At 50.3% G+C, this 11,810-nt stretch overlaps 1 protein-coding gene across 4 annotated transcripts in view; it reads left to right on the forward strand.

Moving 5' to 3' along the window:
• The window catches only part of Nck2 (NCK adaptor protein 2), a 118,622-nt gene that overhangs the window by 80,919 nt on the left and 25,893 nt on the right, over window positions 1-11,810 (forward strand). For 3 of the 4 annotated variants that reach the window (XM_033761737.1, XM_010644975.3, XM_010644990.3), the window contains one exon: window positions 3,487-3,728. In XM_033761737.1, coding sequence (XP_033617628.1) covers window positions 3,503-3,728 — 226 coding nt within the window. In that variant the 5' untranslated portion in view covers window positions 3,487-3,502. The remainder of the gene's footprint in view (window positions 1-3,486; window positions 3,729-11,810) is intronic. The other variant, XM_033761738.1, reaches the window with a different exon arrangement.

Here is an 11,810-nt window from a genome sequence, read left to right on the forward strand (position 1 = left end):
ACCGTCTCAATTCCTTCTTCCACCTGCTTACTTTCTAAATCAGTTACATGCACATGAGCAAATAGGCTTGGTGTCTGCACACAGTCGTGCACACCTATGTTTTTCTAGCATTTTTAGTCTGTACCTTGGAATACAGTGAGGCATGCCTTGTGTCTCTGTGCATGCATTCTGAATGCATGAGAATTAAGCCCTCTGCCCTCCACTGAAGTCTACACTGCAGAGTGGATTGCTGGTTCTGCAAAGCTGTGTGCCTCTGGTTGTTGTGCACTGGCTGAATGGTGGGTTGGTAGAAGACTAAACAAAGTAGATGTGGATTAACCTGTCTCTCTTGGTTCTCTGGTCGGTCCTTGGGCTGCCATTAGACTATGTGGCTGAGGTCTACACAGATGTGGCCAGCACCTCCTGTGGCCTCCCAGATAGACAGAAGCTGTCTCAAGGGCACTAAAGGCTCTACAGGGAGTAAACTAAGGGCCAGGACAGTGGTATTGATGTCTGTGGGGAGCTGGGGTGGCTGATAATTCACAGGCTTGAACCACAAGGCAGCAGACACCAGAGAAACTCTGTGCCCAGAAAACCCACAGATGAATGAAAGAAGAACTGGATAGAACACAGCCCTCTCACAAGTAAGACTTGCCCTGACTCTTGAAGAGAGTCACAGCTGGGACTGTGGTTGCTATCTCTGAGTGTCCTCTGTGTAGGCACCATGCTCAGAGCCTTCTTGGCAAACTCAGGAGGGAGCTGCTCTTCCTAGCTACCTTGTGAGAGAGGCTGCCCTGATGGGTGAAGGTGGCAGTCTTAGTTGCTTTCCTAGGGTTGGGACAAAATATCCAACCCAGAAACTTAAAGGAGAAGAGGTTCATTTTGATGCACTTTTCAGAAGTTTCAAAACTTCTGGCAGGGCAGAGGCATGGTGGAAGGGTCCAGATGGAGGAGAGCTGCTCACAGCAGGCAGCTGGGAAGCAGAGCATAGGGAGGAGTTGGGAAGGGTGATACCTGCTTCCGGGTCATGCCCCAGTGCCAAACCTGGCCCCAACACCCAACAGCACATCCAGCTCGAGCGTCCCCAAGGTCCAGGAACCTTCCACTCCTCATCACTGTCTGTGGACCAGCTCACTGGGCAATGCCGTGACATCTGCATGTGTGGAAAGGGACCTGCTGGCTAGCCCCTCTCTTGACTGCTCTCTGGAAGAACGGTTAATGAATGGCTTTGGTGACTAGGCCTGGATTGGTCTGATTGTAGAATTAGGTAGGAAGCCTGGTGTTCATTTGGGACATTCTCCGAGCCCTGTGTGGTTCCTACTTTGTCCCCACCCTTTCTTTAAGCAGGGTTTCAGAAGCCTAACCTGACATCATGGTCAGGTGTGCCAGTTACATGGTGTGGACTTGGGGTTTTCTGACCTTTGATGACGAAATTGTCTGCAGTTTTGAGATGGGCTTTGTGTGGATTCTGCCTGTCTGGATATTCCATACGCTATGCTTTTCTTCCCTAAAAGCTTCTTATCTCTACATTTTGGAAGTTGATTCATAAAAGAGAAAAATATGTGCTATTCACGAATGTGTCTGATATTTACTATTAAGTATCATGTGATTTAAAATGGCCCATGGGTTTCTATGGAGTCAACACTACAGGGCCCCTTTATCATCCTGCACTGATCCCATAAATACCGAGGACTCTGTGGAGACTGAAAGATGTTGGAGTCAAGTATCTTTTCCTCATTGCTGCCTTCCTAATTTGGGGGAAACTGCGGCACTGGAAGGAATGGATATTGAAATTTTTCTGCTGGAAGTATGCTGACCTTTCTTTTGCCTAAGAAGGCTGGAGTTGCTGAAATAGTTGAGCAAATCACTGTATTTACTTACATACATGTTTGCCCTTTACTACTTCCCACATGGACTTTACTGGATGTGTATAGTATTTACTTACATACATGTTTGCCCTTTACTACTTCCCACATGGACTTTACTGGATGTGTATGTGTAGTTTTAATACACTTGATTTTGGAGTAATTTGATGCTTGCTTTTGTTTGTTGTTGCACACCTTATGCATCTGGACAGAGGTAGTGATGGGTGTCCATGGCTGTGGTGTCTGCAGTTTCACACCTGAGTTCTCTGTGCTTCACCTGTGTGTACGTCTCTGCCTCCTTGCCCATGGCAATCAGGGATTCTCCTTCTGACTCGCCTTTTGTAGAGTGCCAGATCATGGGAATTGTTATTCATGACAGTCACTAAAGAACAGTAAGGCAGACTATTTGGGGGCTGCACTGTGGAGTTTTATAATAGGCAAGGAAAAGAGACAGTGTTCAGCTCTGAGAAGAAGGAACAGTGAGGTGGGGCATCAAGGCTGGAGGGCTGGTGAAAGATCACGGAGAGGAAACTTGGGGTAAAGGGTCTGTCTGAACCAGCCCAGCGGGATTCTGAGTGACGCAGACAGGAGTGAGCAACCATCACCCATCACTGGCAAGAGGAGAGGAGGCCAGCCAGCTATCTTGGGGAGATTCTTCCTAGACCCACTTAGCAGAATCCGTGCTAATGCTTGGCTGTGCAGAGATGGAAACAGAAAACATCAAGGTAAAGGCCTAAGCCAGAGGAGCCCAACTGAGGTTCGGCCACAGGAAGACTCAGCTGGAATTGCACCCCAGTTAGGTGCATTTGGGCCCCCTGGGTCTTTCCCTGGCTCCACAGCTCCTTTCATTTTAGCATTCATGTCACTGCACTCCCTCTGTGAGCCATTCTTTCACCTCCCAAAGGATGGCTTGGCTGCTCCCAAGTTTGGGCAGTTAGGAATAACACTGTCACAAATAACCCCGTGCCGAGTTCCTGTGGATCTTGGGTTTCTTAAAGTGCTTTTGTATTCACAGAAATGGTGTGAGGGTAGCACAGAGCGCCCTCTTGCTCCTTTAGTTGGTTTGGCATAGTGGTGAGGTCTCCCTCTGCACTGTCAAAACTAGGAAACCAGCATTGGTAATCACTCCTGCCTGGCCTTCATCTGGACCTCACCAGTGTTTCCACTGAGTTCCCTTTTCTATTTAATGATCCAAACCAGGAAGACACATTGCTTTAGCTCTCTTAATTTCCCTTTGAATTTATAGGAGCAGTGTAGGTGTGTTGTACTGATTGAGTATGTCATAAAGCTGAGCATGTGCTGGCTGAGAAGATAAATGAATGCAAACCCATCTGCTATGCAGAGCCGGCGTCCCTTCGTGCAGTGGGCGCATAGGTTATGAGCTGGTTAGGAGGTTTGCAGTCTGTGTCTGGCCTTGGTGGCACATGCAGGGTTCACGCTGCATGTGCAGAAGGTGCTGTTTCTATGCAAAACAGGCATGATTGTGGAAGGAAGATCATTCCAAGGTCAAGCCTTCCCTGGTCCCGCAGAGAGCAGTAGCAGAGTTGTCATAGGAGCTGTCACTGCCACATGTCTTGCGTTGCTCAAGGACACAATGGTCAGGCGGCCATCTAATGAGTGTCTCCAAATGTTTCGCTGGCAGAAGGACTCCATGAAAGATGACAGAGGAAGTCATCGTCATAGCCAAGTGGGACTACACTGCCCAGCAGGACCAGGAACTTGACATCAAGAAGAACGAGCGCCTGTGGCTGCTGGATGACTCCAAGACGTGGTGGCGGGTGCGGAACGCTGCCAACAGGACGGGCTACGTGCCGTCCAACTACGTGGAGCGCAAGAACAGCCTGAAGAAGGGCTCGCTGGTGAAGAACCTCAAGGACACTCTGGGTGAGTCGCACACGGGGGCTGTCTCACCTGGCGCTTCGGGGCAGGGAGGCTCCTCTGGCTAGGGGTTTGCTTTCGTGTAAATGTCTGATTTAAATATGTAAGAGGTAAGACGTCAGGTGGGAAAGTACATGGCCGCTCCTTCTCTGGAGACCCCGTAGGCTGGAGTCTGACATGACCCCACCCCATTGTCCTCTCCTCCTGTCACAACGCTAGAGGACCCTGAAATGGACTGACCACCTGTGAGCATCCATAGCCCTGCTTCCTTCTGTCCTTCCTTGAACTGTTTTCTCCCTCACAAAATCCACTCAGCAGACCTGTGAGCAAGGAGGATAGTGGAATGTTTTCCCCCTCCGAGATGGATGACATTTCATACCACAATCCAGGAACTGCTGGTTAAGCTGGTGGCTGGGGCACCTAGACCTGTAACATCAAGGGGACCTGGCCACCTGTGGGAGCTCCAGGCAGGCACCACCGTATCTCCACTTGGGCCTCTATGCTTTCCTGGTGTCTTAGTCTTGGGTCACTGTATTGAAATCCCTGAGGCTTTGTCACTTTATAAAGAAGAAAGGTTTACTTTGGCTTACACTCATGGTGCAAGGTCAAGAGGTCACATCTGGTGATGGCTTCTCACTGGCAGGATCCACGTGGCACAGAGCATCACAGCAAGACACAGAGCATGTGTACAAGTGTGTGTGTCTCCTGGGCTCTTTCTTCTTCTGAATCTAGCAGCATTTGATCGTGGGGTCCAGTGCTAATTCCATTACCTAATCCCCATCCCAGCTCAAAGGCTCCTGAACACCACAGTAGGGATGCATGTGCATCCTCTGAGTGCCTCAGAGTGGTGATCACATTTCCAAGATGGATCTTTGCCGGCCATGCTCAGACCCCGTGTAAATCACAGCCAGTGTCAGGATGTGGAGCCACCGCCTTGAGCCTGAGACGTGAACTGTGTCCAGCCCTGCTGCCCTGCACACAGGTTTGCCACAGCAGTTGCTGCTGCATGTTATCTGAGGAGCTAACGTGGGGCTCTTGTGAAGAATAGCTCCCTGCCTGATGTTTTTCCTCTTCTTCCTTATGTGAGTAAGAGCTGTTTGTAGCCAGGTTATCACTTACGGGGATGCTGCTGCAATAAGTCAGCATTGTCACTGGTACTGCATTTACCCCAGTTTCCTCTTGTTATTTCTAACGAAAGGATTTGTTTCATTTCAGGAGGGAGGGGAGGGGTGCCTGGGAAAATGGAAAAGAAAATCATGCCTCCGATCTGGTGGGTGTTGCACAATGCTCGTCTTTCATTTTCTCCAGCTTGGAAAGTCTCAACTCTGCTCCAAATCAGCTCAAGCCTACATTTATTGGCTGGCTCTCTCGTGGTGCAAATGAGGTTTTTCTCGTGATCTGGAGGGAGAAGAGAGATACAGGGCTTTGTGTTATACATGTAGCTCATGGGCAAGTGTGGATCTGGGCCTGGTGGGCAGGTTCCGGTTGTCATCGCTGTCTGGTTCTTCCACTAAACACGCTCCCTTTATTTTTCTTGTATCATTTTTTTCTTTGCAGAAGCATGTCACTTGAAAGAGACACTCTTGTCTTATGCTTCTTGCTCTTAATTAACTGCGTGGTGAAGACATAACATTTTCTAGAACTTCAGCCTCTCACCAACTACCTGCTTTTTTTGTTTGATTGGTTTGTTTTGTTTTGTTTTGTTTTGTTTTTTGAGACAGGGTCTCACTATGTAGTTGAGACTGACCTGGAACTCACTATGTAGCCCAGGCTGGTCTCAAACTCACAGCAATCCTGCCTCAGCCTCCCAAGTGCTGGGATCACAGGCGTGCACCACCACGCCCGGCTCCACTACCTATAGTAGTGCTAAACATTGCAGATTTATTTTTTATTGCTTTGTCCCTTCTCTTTCTTTCTTTGAAAAAAATTTTTTTTAATATTCTCAGGATTCTGGTAAGTTGGTAGGCAGTAGACTAAGGCAATGCCAGACTTCTGGGCTACTTAAAAATTCCTTTGATGACTTCCTCTTTTTTCTTCATTGTCTTGGAAGGAGAAAAGACAATAAAACTGTGGGCTGCACTCACACCCTGCATGCTGAGATTTTCCTGACAGTGACCAGCTCAAGGTCCCCATGTCGCAGAGGGTTACACTGAGCCTGCCAGCTTGCCCTCAGTCCAGGGCTGGGTGGCAGGTGTCTCTGGCAGATGCCACCCAGTTCTGCTGGAACAGAGCCCTCAGGCTTCTGGAGTCAGCCAATTCCATTTTTGGAGAACACAGATTGTTAGAAAGCTCTTCCTTAAATAGCATCAAGCTTTTGCATTTCCTTAACTTCCTCGTCTGTCTCCGTGTGCCCTCTGGGGCTGTACTCAGCTCATCCTGTCCCTGGGAAAGACAGCCTCTGTGGCTTCTGCTCAGTTGGCCAAGGCCGAATCTGCCTGAGCCTTAGGTATTGCAAAGCTAGAGCAGAGGCTATGTGTGGAGCCTGCGTTATTCTGACTTCTCCATCTTACTAGGAGCAGCCTGGGGACTCTATGCCCCATCATCAGTGAGAAGCGGCCCCATTTTTAATCTGGCTTTCATGTGTGTATTGGGCTTACCTGGAAGCTTGCTGTTTATTAGACAGAAGGACCTTCTACTCCCAGCAGGCATTTCTGTCACCCTGTTTGAAGTCCTGACCTGTCCCAGGGAAGGCACCACTTCTTTCCAGACGCAGACTTCTTTCCCACATCTTGACTCCACGCAGAGCTTGGAGCCTGGAAGGAAAACAAGGCAGCCATGTAACAGCCCCGCCGCCTTATGATGTTCTCTTTCCTACAAGATCAGAGCCAAAGCATTCATGGCTTTCTACTTCATTACATCAGTAGGAGCCCCTAGAAAAGCAAGGTGGATTGTAGAACAATCATGCAGGGAGCAGAGATGATCTTTCTGTTTCTTAGGAATGAAAACTGCAGGTGCTCATGCACCTGTAGTAAGTGCTCATGCATCAGCCACACTGTCCAGGGAGTACATGGCAGAATTTCCCTGGTAGGTTCCTGTTTGGAGTAGAGGGGTACTGAAACCCCTCCCCAAGCTTCCCTCTCCAAGCACAGTACTCACTGCCCTGCCCCCCTCTCCTGCTTTCTTAGAGGCTCATTCACTCCACTGAAGTTGGCAACGAACTTGATTTTGTCACAGATGGTGTGCATTGTTAGAGTAACCTGAAGACAGCTGTAGCATTAACAAAAAACTCTGCCTCCTATGAAAGTGTTGACATTCTTTTCCTTTATTTATAATTGAATAAAACAATATGCATTCATATGTTCAGATGAGGAAACAGTCACACTCGAGATCCCCTCTATTTACTTATGTTCGTGAATGGCCCAGAGTGCTTTCCCACAGATAACAAGGTGCAGGTCAAGAGCTGCTTTCTCTGGCCTGGTGGAATCCACTTGATACTGAAGGACTCCTAGCCCCACAGTGAGCACCCCAGCTGCCGGCTGGCCTTGGTAATGGCCTTTGCACTACTGGCCTTGGTGCTAGACTTGACTTCTAAACCCTACGAGTGGCTATTATGAAACACCATGGAGTCCTCAGAGGTGGGTTTTCTCTGCTTTTGCTGAGTGTCCACACAGGGCAACCACTGGGTGGGGTCCCAGGGCCTCTTTGCTGTACTGTGGAGGGTCCAGGATTCCCAAAGAAGGCCATGGCCAGGTGGCTGAAGAGGGTCCAGCCAGGTGCAGCCCGCAGGGAGGTATGTCAGAGGTTTCTCTCAGGCTCCTGGAGGGCAGCTTTGGCGCCTCTGATAACAAGCTGCCACCACCTGGCCTGAGCCTAGTCCTCTTTCCCAGGGCTCACTGGGTTGGGTGCTGACTTGGGTTATCCAGCCAGTCAGTGTTCACTCCGGATCGCACAGCATGCTCTCTAGAGTGTCTGTTCCCAGAAGCCCCATCCATGGCTCACTTCCTCCTCAGTGTCTCCAGCCACAGCCTTTGCCCCATGGGTGGCTCCTCCTGCATCTGTCCCAGTGTGAACACCCTTAGGCCAGCCAGACACCAGCCATGACTTCTGCCTTGGTGACTCTTCGGGACTGGAGCTCAGGGAGGTGGTGTGAGGCTTCCCACGTGGGCTCTCTGTAAGACACTTTGGGCCTTGTGTCAGCTGCACTTTGGGACTGGAAGAAGTGGGCTCACATGGATAAAACTGACATGGTCCTCAAGCCTACTCCACCAATGGAATGAATCGAAGACACAAAAGAATCAACCCCTGGGTTCCTTATATATATAGCCCCAAACCACTTAAAGCACATCCTTGGTATTAGTCAAGATTACACAGCCTTGAAGGAGGTGCTGACAGAGCTCAGAAGGCTTTCCAGGTGTGGATGACACAGCTCTTGGACAAGCAGCAGGTCTGTGGGCACTTGCTCTGCCTGGGCATAGTGGGCTACATGCTGCTCTCTGTAGTTGCTAAACTTTAGTGTTTAAGAAGCTCTTTTTAGGAAAGATTCAGAAGAGACACCATGGCAAAAAGCCAGAACTTATGGAGTCCAAAGACTTGGCCCCACCTTCAAAGCTGTGTTTTGGTTGGGTAGGGGAGGCATAGACAGACCCTGATTCCTGTGTCCTCAATGTGTAACAGGAGGCTGCAAGGAGAATGTTGTGCAGCCAGAGGCGAGGTCTCAGCACGGGCAGCGGGGAGGGTGTCTCAGAACTGGCCTCCAGGAAGGTGGAGGATACTGTCCTCCACAGGGCCACCTTCAGGGGTGCCCATCCAGCTCTGCCCTGGAGGTCACACCTGACCCTCAGAGCCCTGCCCTGGCAGCCCTTGTGCTCTGTTCATGCCAGGGACCCTCAAGGCCTGGGGAGTCACAGACTGGGGCATGGCTTGGTATTGCCGGGGTTCACAGTTCACAAGGAGGCCATGTCCAGGCTAAAGGAAGGCAATGGTTGCTAGTGTGTGGGGCAGGAACTGCCATGGCCAGATGCTTCCTCTTCCTGCCTAACAGCCACTCCCTGCTCTCTGGCCTGTGTGCCCCCCTGGAGTGTGCCATGTCTTCTCTCTGCTTTTGCTTGAGTGTCCATGGATGGAAGCCTCCAGGTGGGGTCCCCAGGGCTCTTTTGCTGCACTAGGGAGGAACAGAGGGTTAAGGAGCCCCAAAGAAGGGATGTGGCCAGGCCCCTAAGCAAGGTCCAGCTAGGTACAGACCCAGCAGGTTGACACGGTCAGGAGGAGAGGGCCCAGGAAACTATTGCCACCTTACAATGAGTTCCCAGGAAGAGGGCCAGCTCCATTCTCCTCTCCTTACAGAGGAGAAATATTTTCATTTGCATTTTTAGTGACACCTTTATCAAGTCTGACTTTAGAGTTTGAGGGACTAATGAATTTCCTGCTTGAGTAAAAAATAAACACCTGCCTAGTGTTTCTCTTTGTTTGGTTTATGGTTTTCTGTGCATGTCCGGCAAGCGTTCACCATTGAGCTACAGCCACAGGCCAAACCTGGCTCGGTCCAGCAACAGAGTCTTGCAGCATGCCTGGAGCATTCAGGTTGAGCATCGTGTTTTGATTTCCCTGTTTATGTATTTCATTACTGGGGATGGAACCTAGGGCCTTCACACTGAGCAGCATCCCCAGCCCTTTTTTTACAAATTCAGACAAGATCTCACTAATGTGCCCAGGCTGATCTCACACACATATGCAGGTTTCCTTTGGGTCCGTGTGAAAAGAGGTGTAGAGATGATGGTCCAAGTTCTGACTACCTCTGTTAGGGAGGCACCCACCGGGGGCACTCTGTGCCACACTCAGAGTGCTGAGTGATTTCCTTCCTGGTACAACTGGACCTGAAGCCTGTTGGCTGTGGGTGCCATCAGGGCCAACTTTGTAAAGACACCTGCTATTCACAAAGGACACTTCCTCCAAGTACCAAAGTCAGATATAGTGATTTGTCTTATAATCAGACTGGCCTGGCAGTGTTTTTGATGGAGTGCACTGGCTGTGAGACATAGCAGGCAGGAGCCAGGGTGCCAGGCTGTAGGATAGGGCAGGGGAGATTGGGCTGAGCCCAAGTCACTGAATGCCTGCAGTGCCAACCTATATGACAGTCAAGTATTGGGCAGCTGGCACTGCATTCTACCAAGCAGCTTGGCCTTCCTTCTGTCTTCCATGCCAGTTATACATACTCCAGAATTCCCTGTGGGAAGGATTCGGGCGGGGCCTTAGGCAGGAGGTGTCCTGCACCTGTGAGATGTGCTAAGCAACTTGATTCAACTTCATTTGAAAGGTACAAGTGAGTAGGATTGTTAGGTGAAATATATTTCATTACATAACTTGTGGATTCATGAAAAAATCTGTTTATATAAAAGTAGGCAATCCCAGGCCTGCTTGACTGATGTCACCAATTTCAGAGAAGAAACTTCAACCAAGGCATGTCTGTGTGGCCACCAGCACAGTCACAGGTGAGGATAAGACAGGACTTCAGCTCCAGCCTGGAGTTGCCCATCTGGATTCAGCGTTGGCCTCTGCGTATCTCAGGTGACTCCATCCCAGCTTCAACGCCTGTAGAAAGTCAAAGGGATCCTGGAAACACTAAACTCCTTGTTTTAGAATCCAGGCTGCAGCCCACCTAGCCAAACATGGACAGAGTTGGAGGATTACTTGGTGATGGTTCCCAGGCATGTTGCCCTGGGTGTGATGAATGCCTTCTTCTGGAAATGCAAGTCACTGGGGCAATGGAGTGGTGGTGGCAGCTCCATCTCAAATTGCCAAGGAGGTGACCTCTCACTGTCCTGTAACTGCAGTGTGGAGACCTAGACACCCTGGGGTTTGCTCAGAGTCCTCCTCCTTGGCCTGCAGGGCAGCTTGGGGCCAAGGAGTGGTCATGGTACCATGGGGCCCTGGAGTGGCCTCAGTGTGACAGGGTCCTGCAGAGATTGAAGCGTTGCATCCTGTGTCCACTACGATTAGACCCAGGAAGTGAGAACAATGTGGTCTTCCCTGGAATGGCTCCCTCTGCTGGGTCCGAGACTTTCTCTCATTTCAGCGGTTCTGTCTGCATCTCTAGCACACAGGGAACATTCCTGATCCTCACTGGACCCCCAGTCCCTGCAGAGCCCTTTCAGTATGCACTGTTGGGTTACACAGAGGGGCAGAGGGTCCCACATGGCCCCACCCTGAAGCCACCAAGAGCCCAAGCCAAGGCCTCTGCCGACCTGCCACTCAGGTGTTTCCCAGGGAAGGGCACGGTGATCTTTCTCCCGAGTGCCTGATTCTGATTCATGCTGGATACTGCACCAGGGCCACATGTCCCTCTGTCCTCACTGTAATCCTGAGAGAAATGCAGCAGCAGCCTTGTTTTCCATGTAAACAAGTCCACATTTCCACTCACTGATCACCTAGCTTTGATCTCTGCTGTTGTCCATGTTTTGTCTCAGGCACTGGAGCCTGGGGTCAGGGGAGAGACAGCTCAGTGGCTTCCCAGCTCCCTCTGAACGGCTGTTCCAGTTGCTTCCCTTGCTGCACCTCTAACATGCTGGCAAACAAGTACTCCCTGAGCATCAGCCTGGCCTCTGAGGATTGCCTTCTGGTGACTCTCTGGAGGGGAGCATGAACCCTTCCCTCAGGAGATGTGGAGGCTGAGTGCCTGAGGACAGACCTTCCTCCTCAAGCTGTAGCTTGCCAGACACACACATCCTAAGGGCCATGCATCCCCTCTCGGCCATTGTGAGATCCTCACATGCTTTCTGTGCCCGACACAGGTTTCTGAAAATAGATATTCCTCAGTGTTACAACCTCTGCCATGCCTGTGCATTCATAAAACTATTAATCACTTGCCCCTGAGCTTAAAGACAAATACGTGTTTTAAAAATGGAATTAGTGGACAAGCGTGGGGAAGACAGGGCTCCCCATGATATTACCACGGCTGAGTCTCTCTGCCCAGCATGTCCAACACACACTTTCAAGGTCCCGTTCCACGGTGACTTCTGGCTGTTCTCAGGACTGGTGGTCACTGCACATCCAGAAAAGGTTGGGGGCTGGGGATTTAGCTCAGTGGTTCCACCACCTGCCTCGCAAGCACAAGGACCTGAGTTTGATCCCTGGTACCAAAAAAAAAAAAAA

Source organism: Fukomys damarensis, unplaced genomic scaffold (genome assembly GCF_012274545.1).
Source record: "Fukomys damarensis isolate Sample0158 unplaced genomic scaffold, DMR_v1.0_HiC HiC_scaffold_9, whole genome shotgun sequence".
Classification (NCBI taxonomy): domain Eukaryota; kingdom Metazoa; phylum Chordata; class Mammalia; order Rodentia; family Bathyergidae; genus Fukomys; species Fukomys damarensis.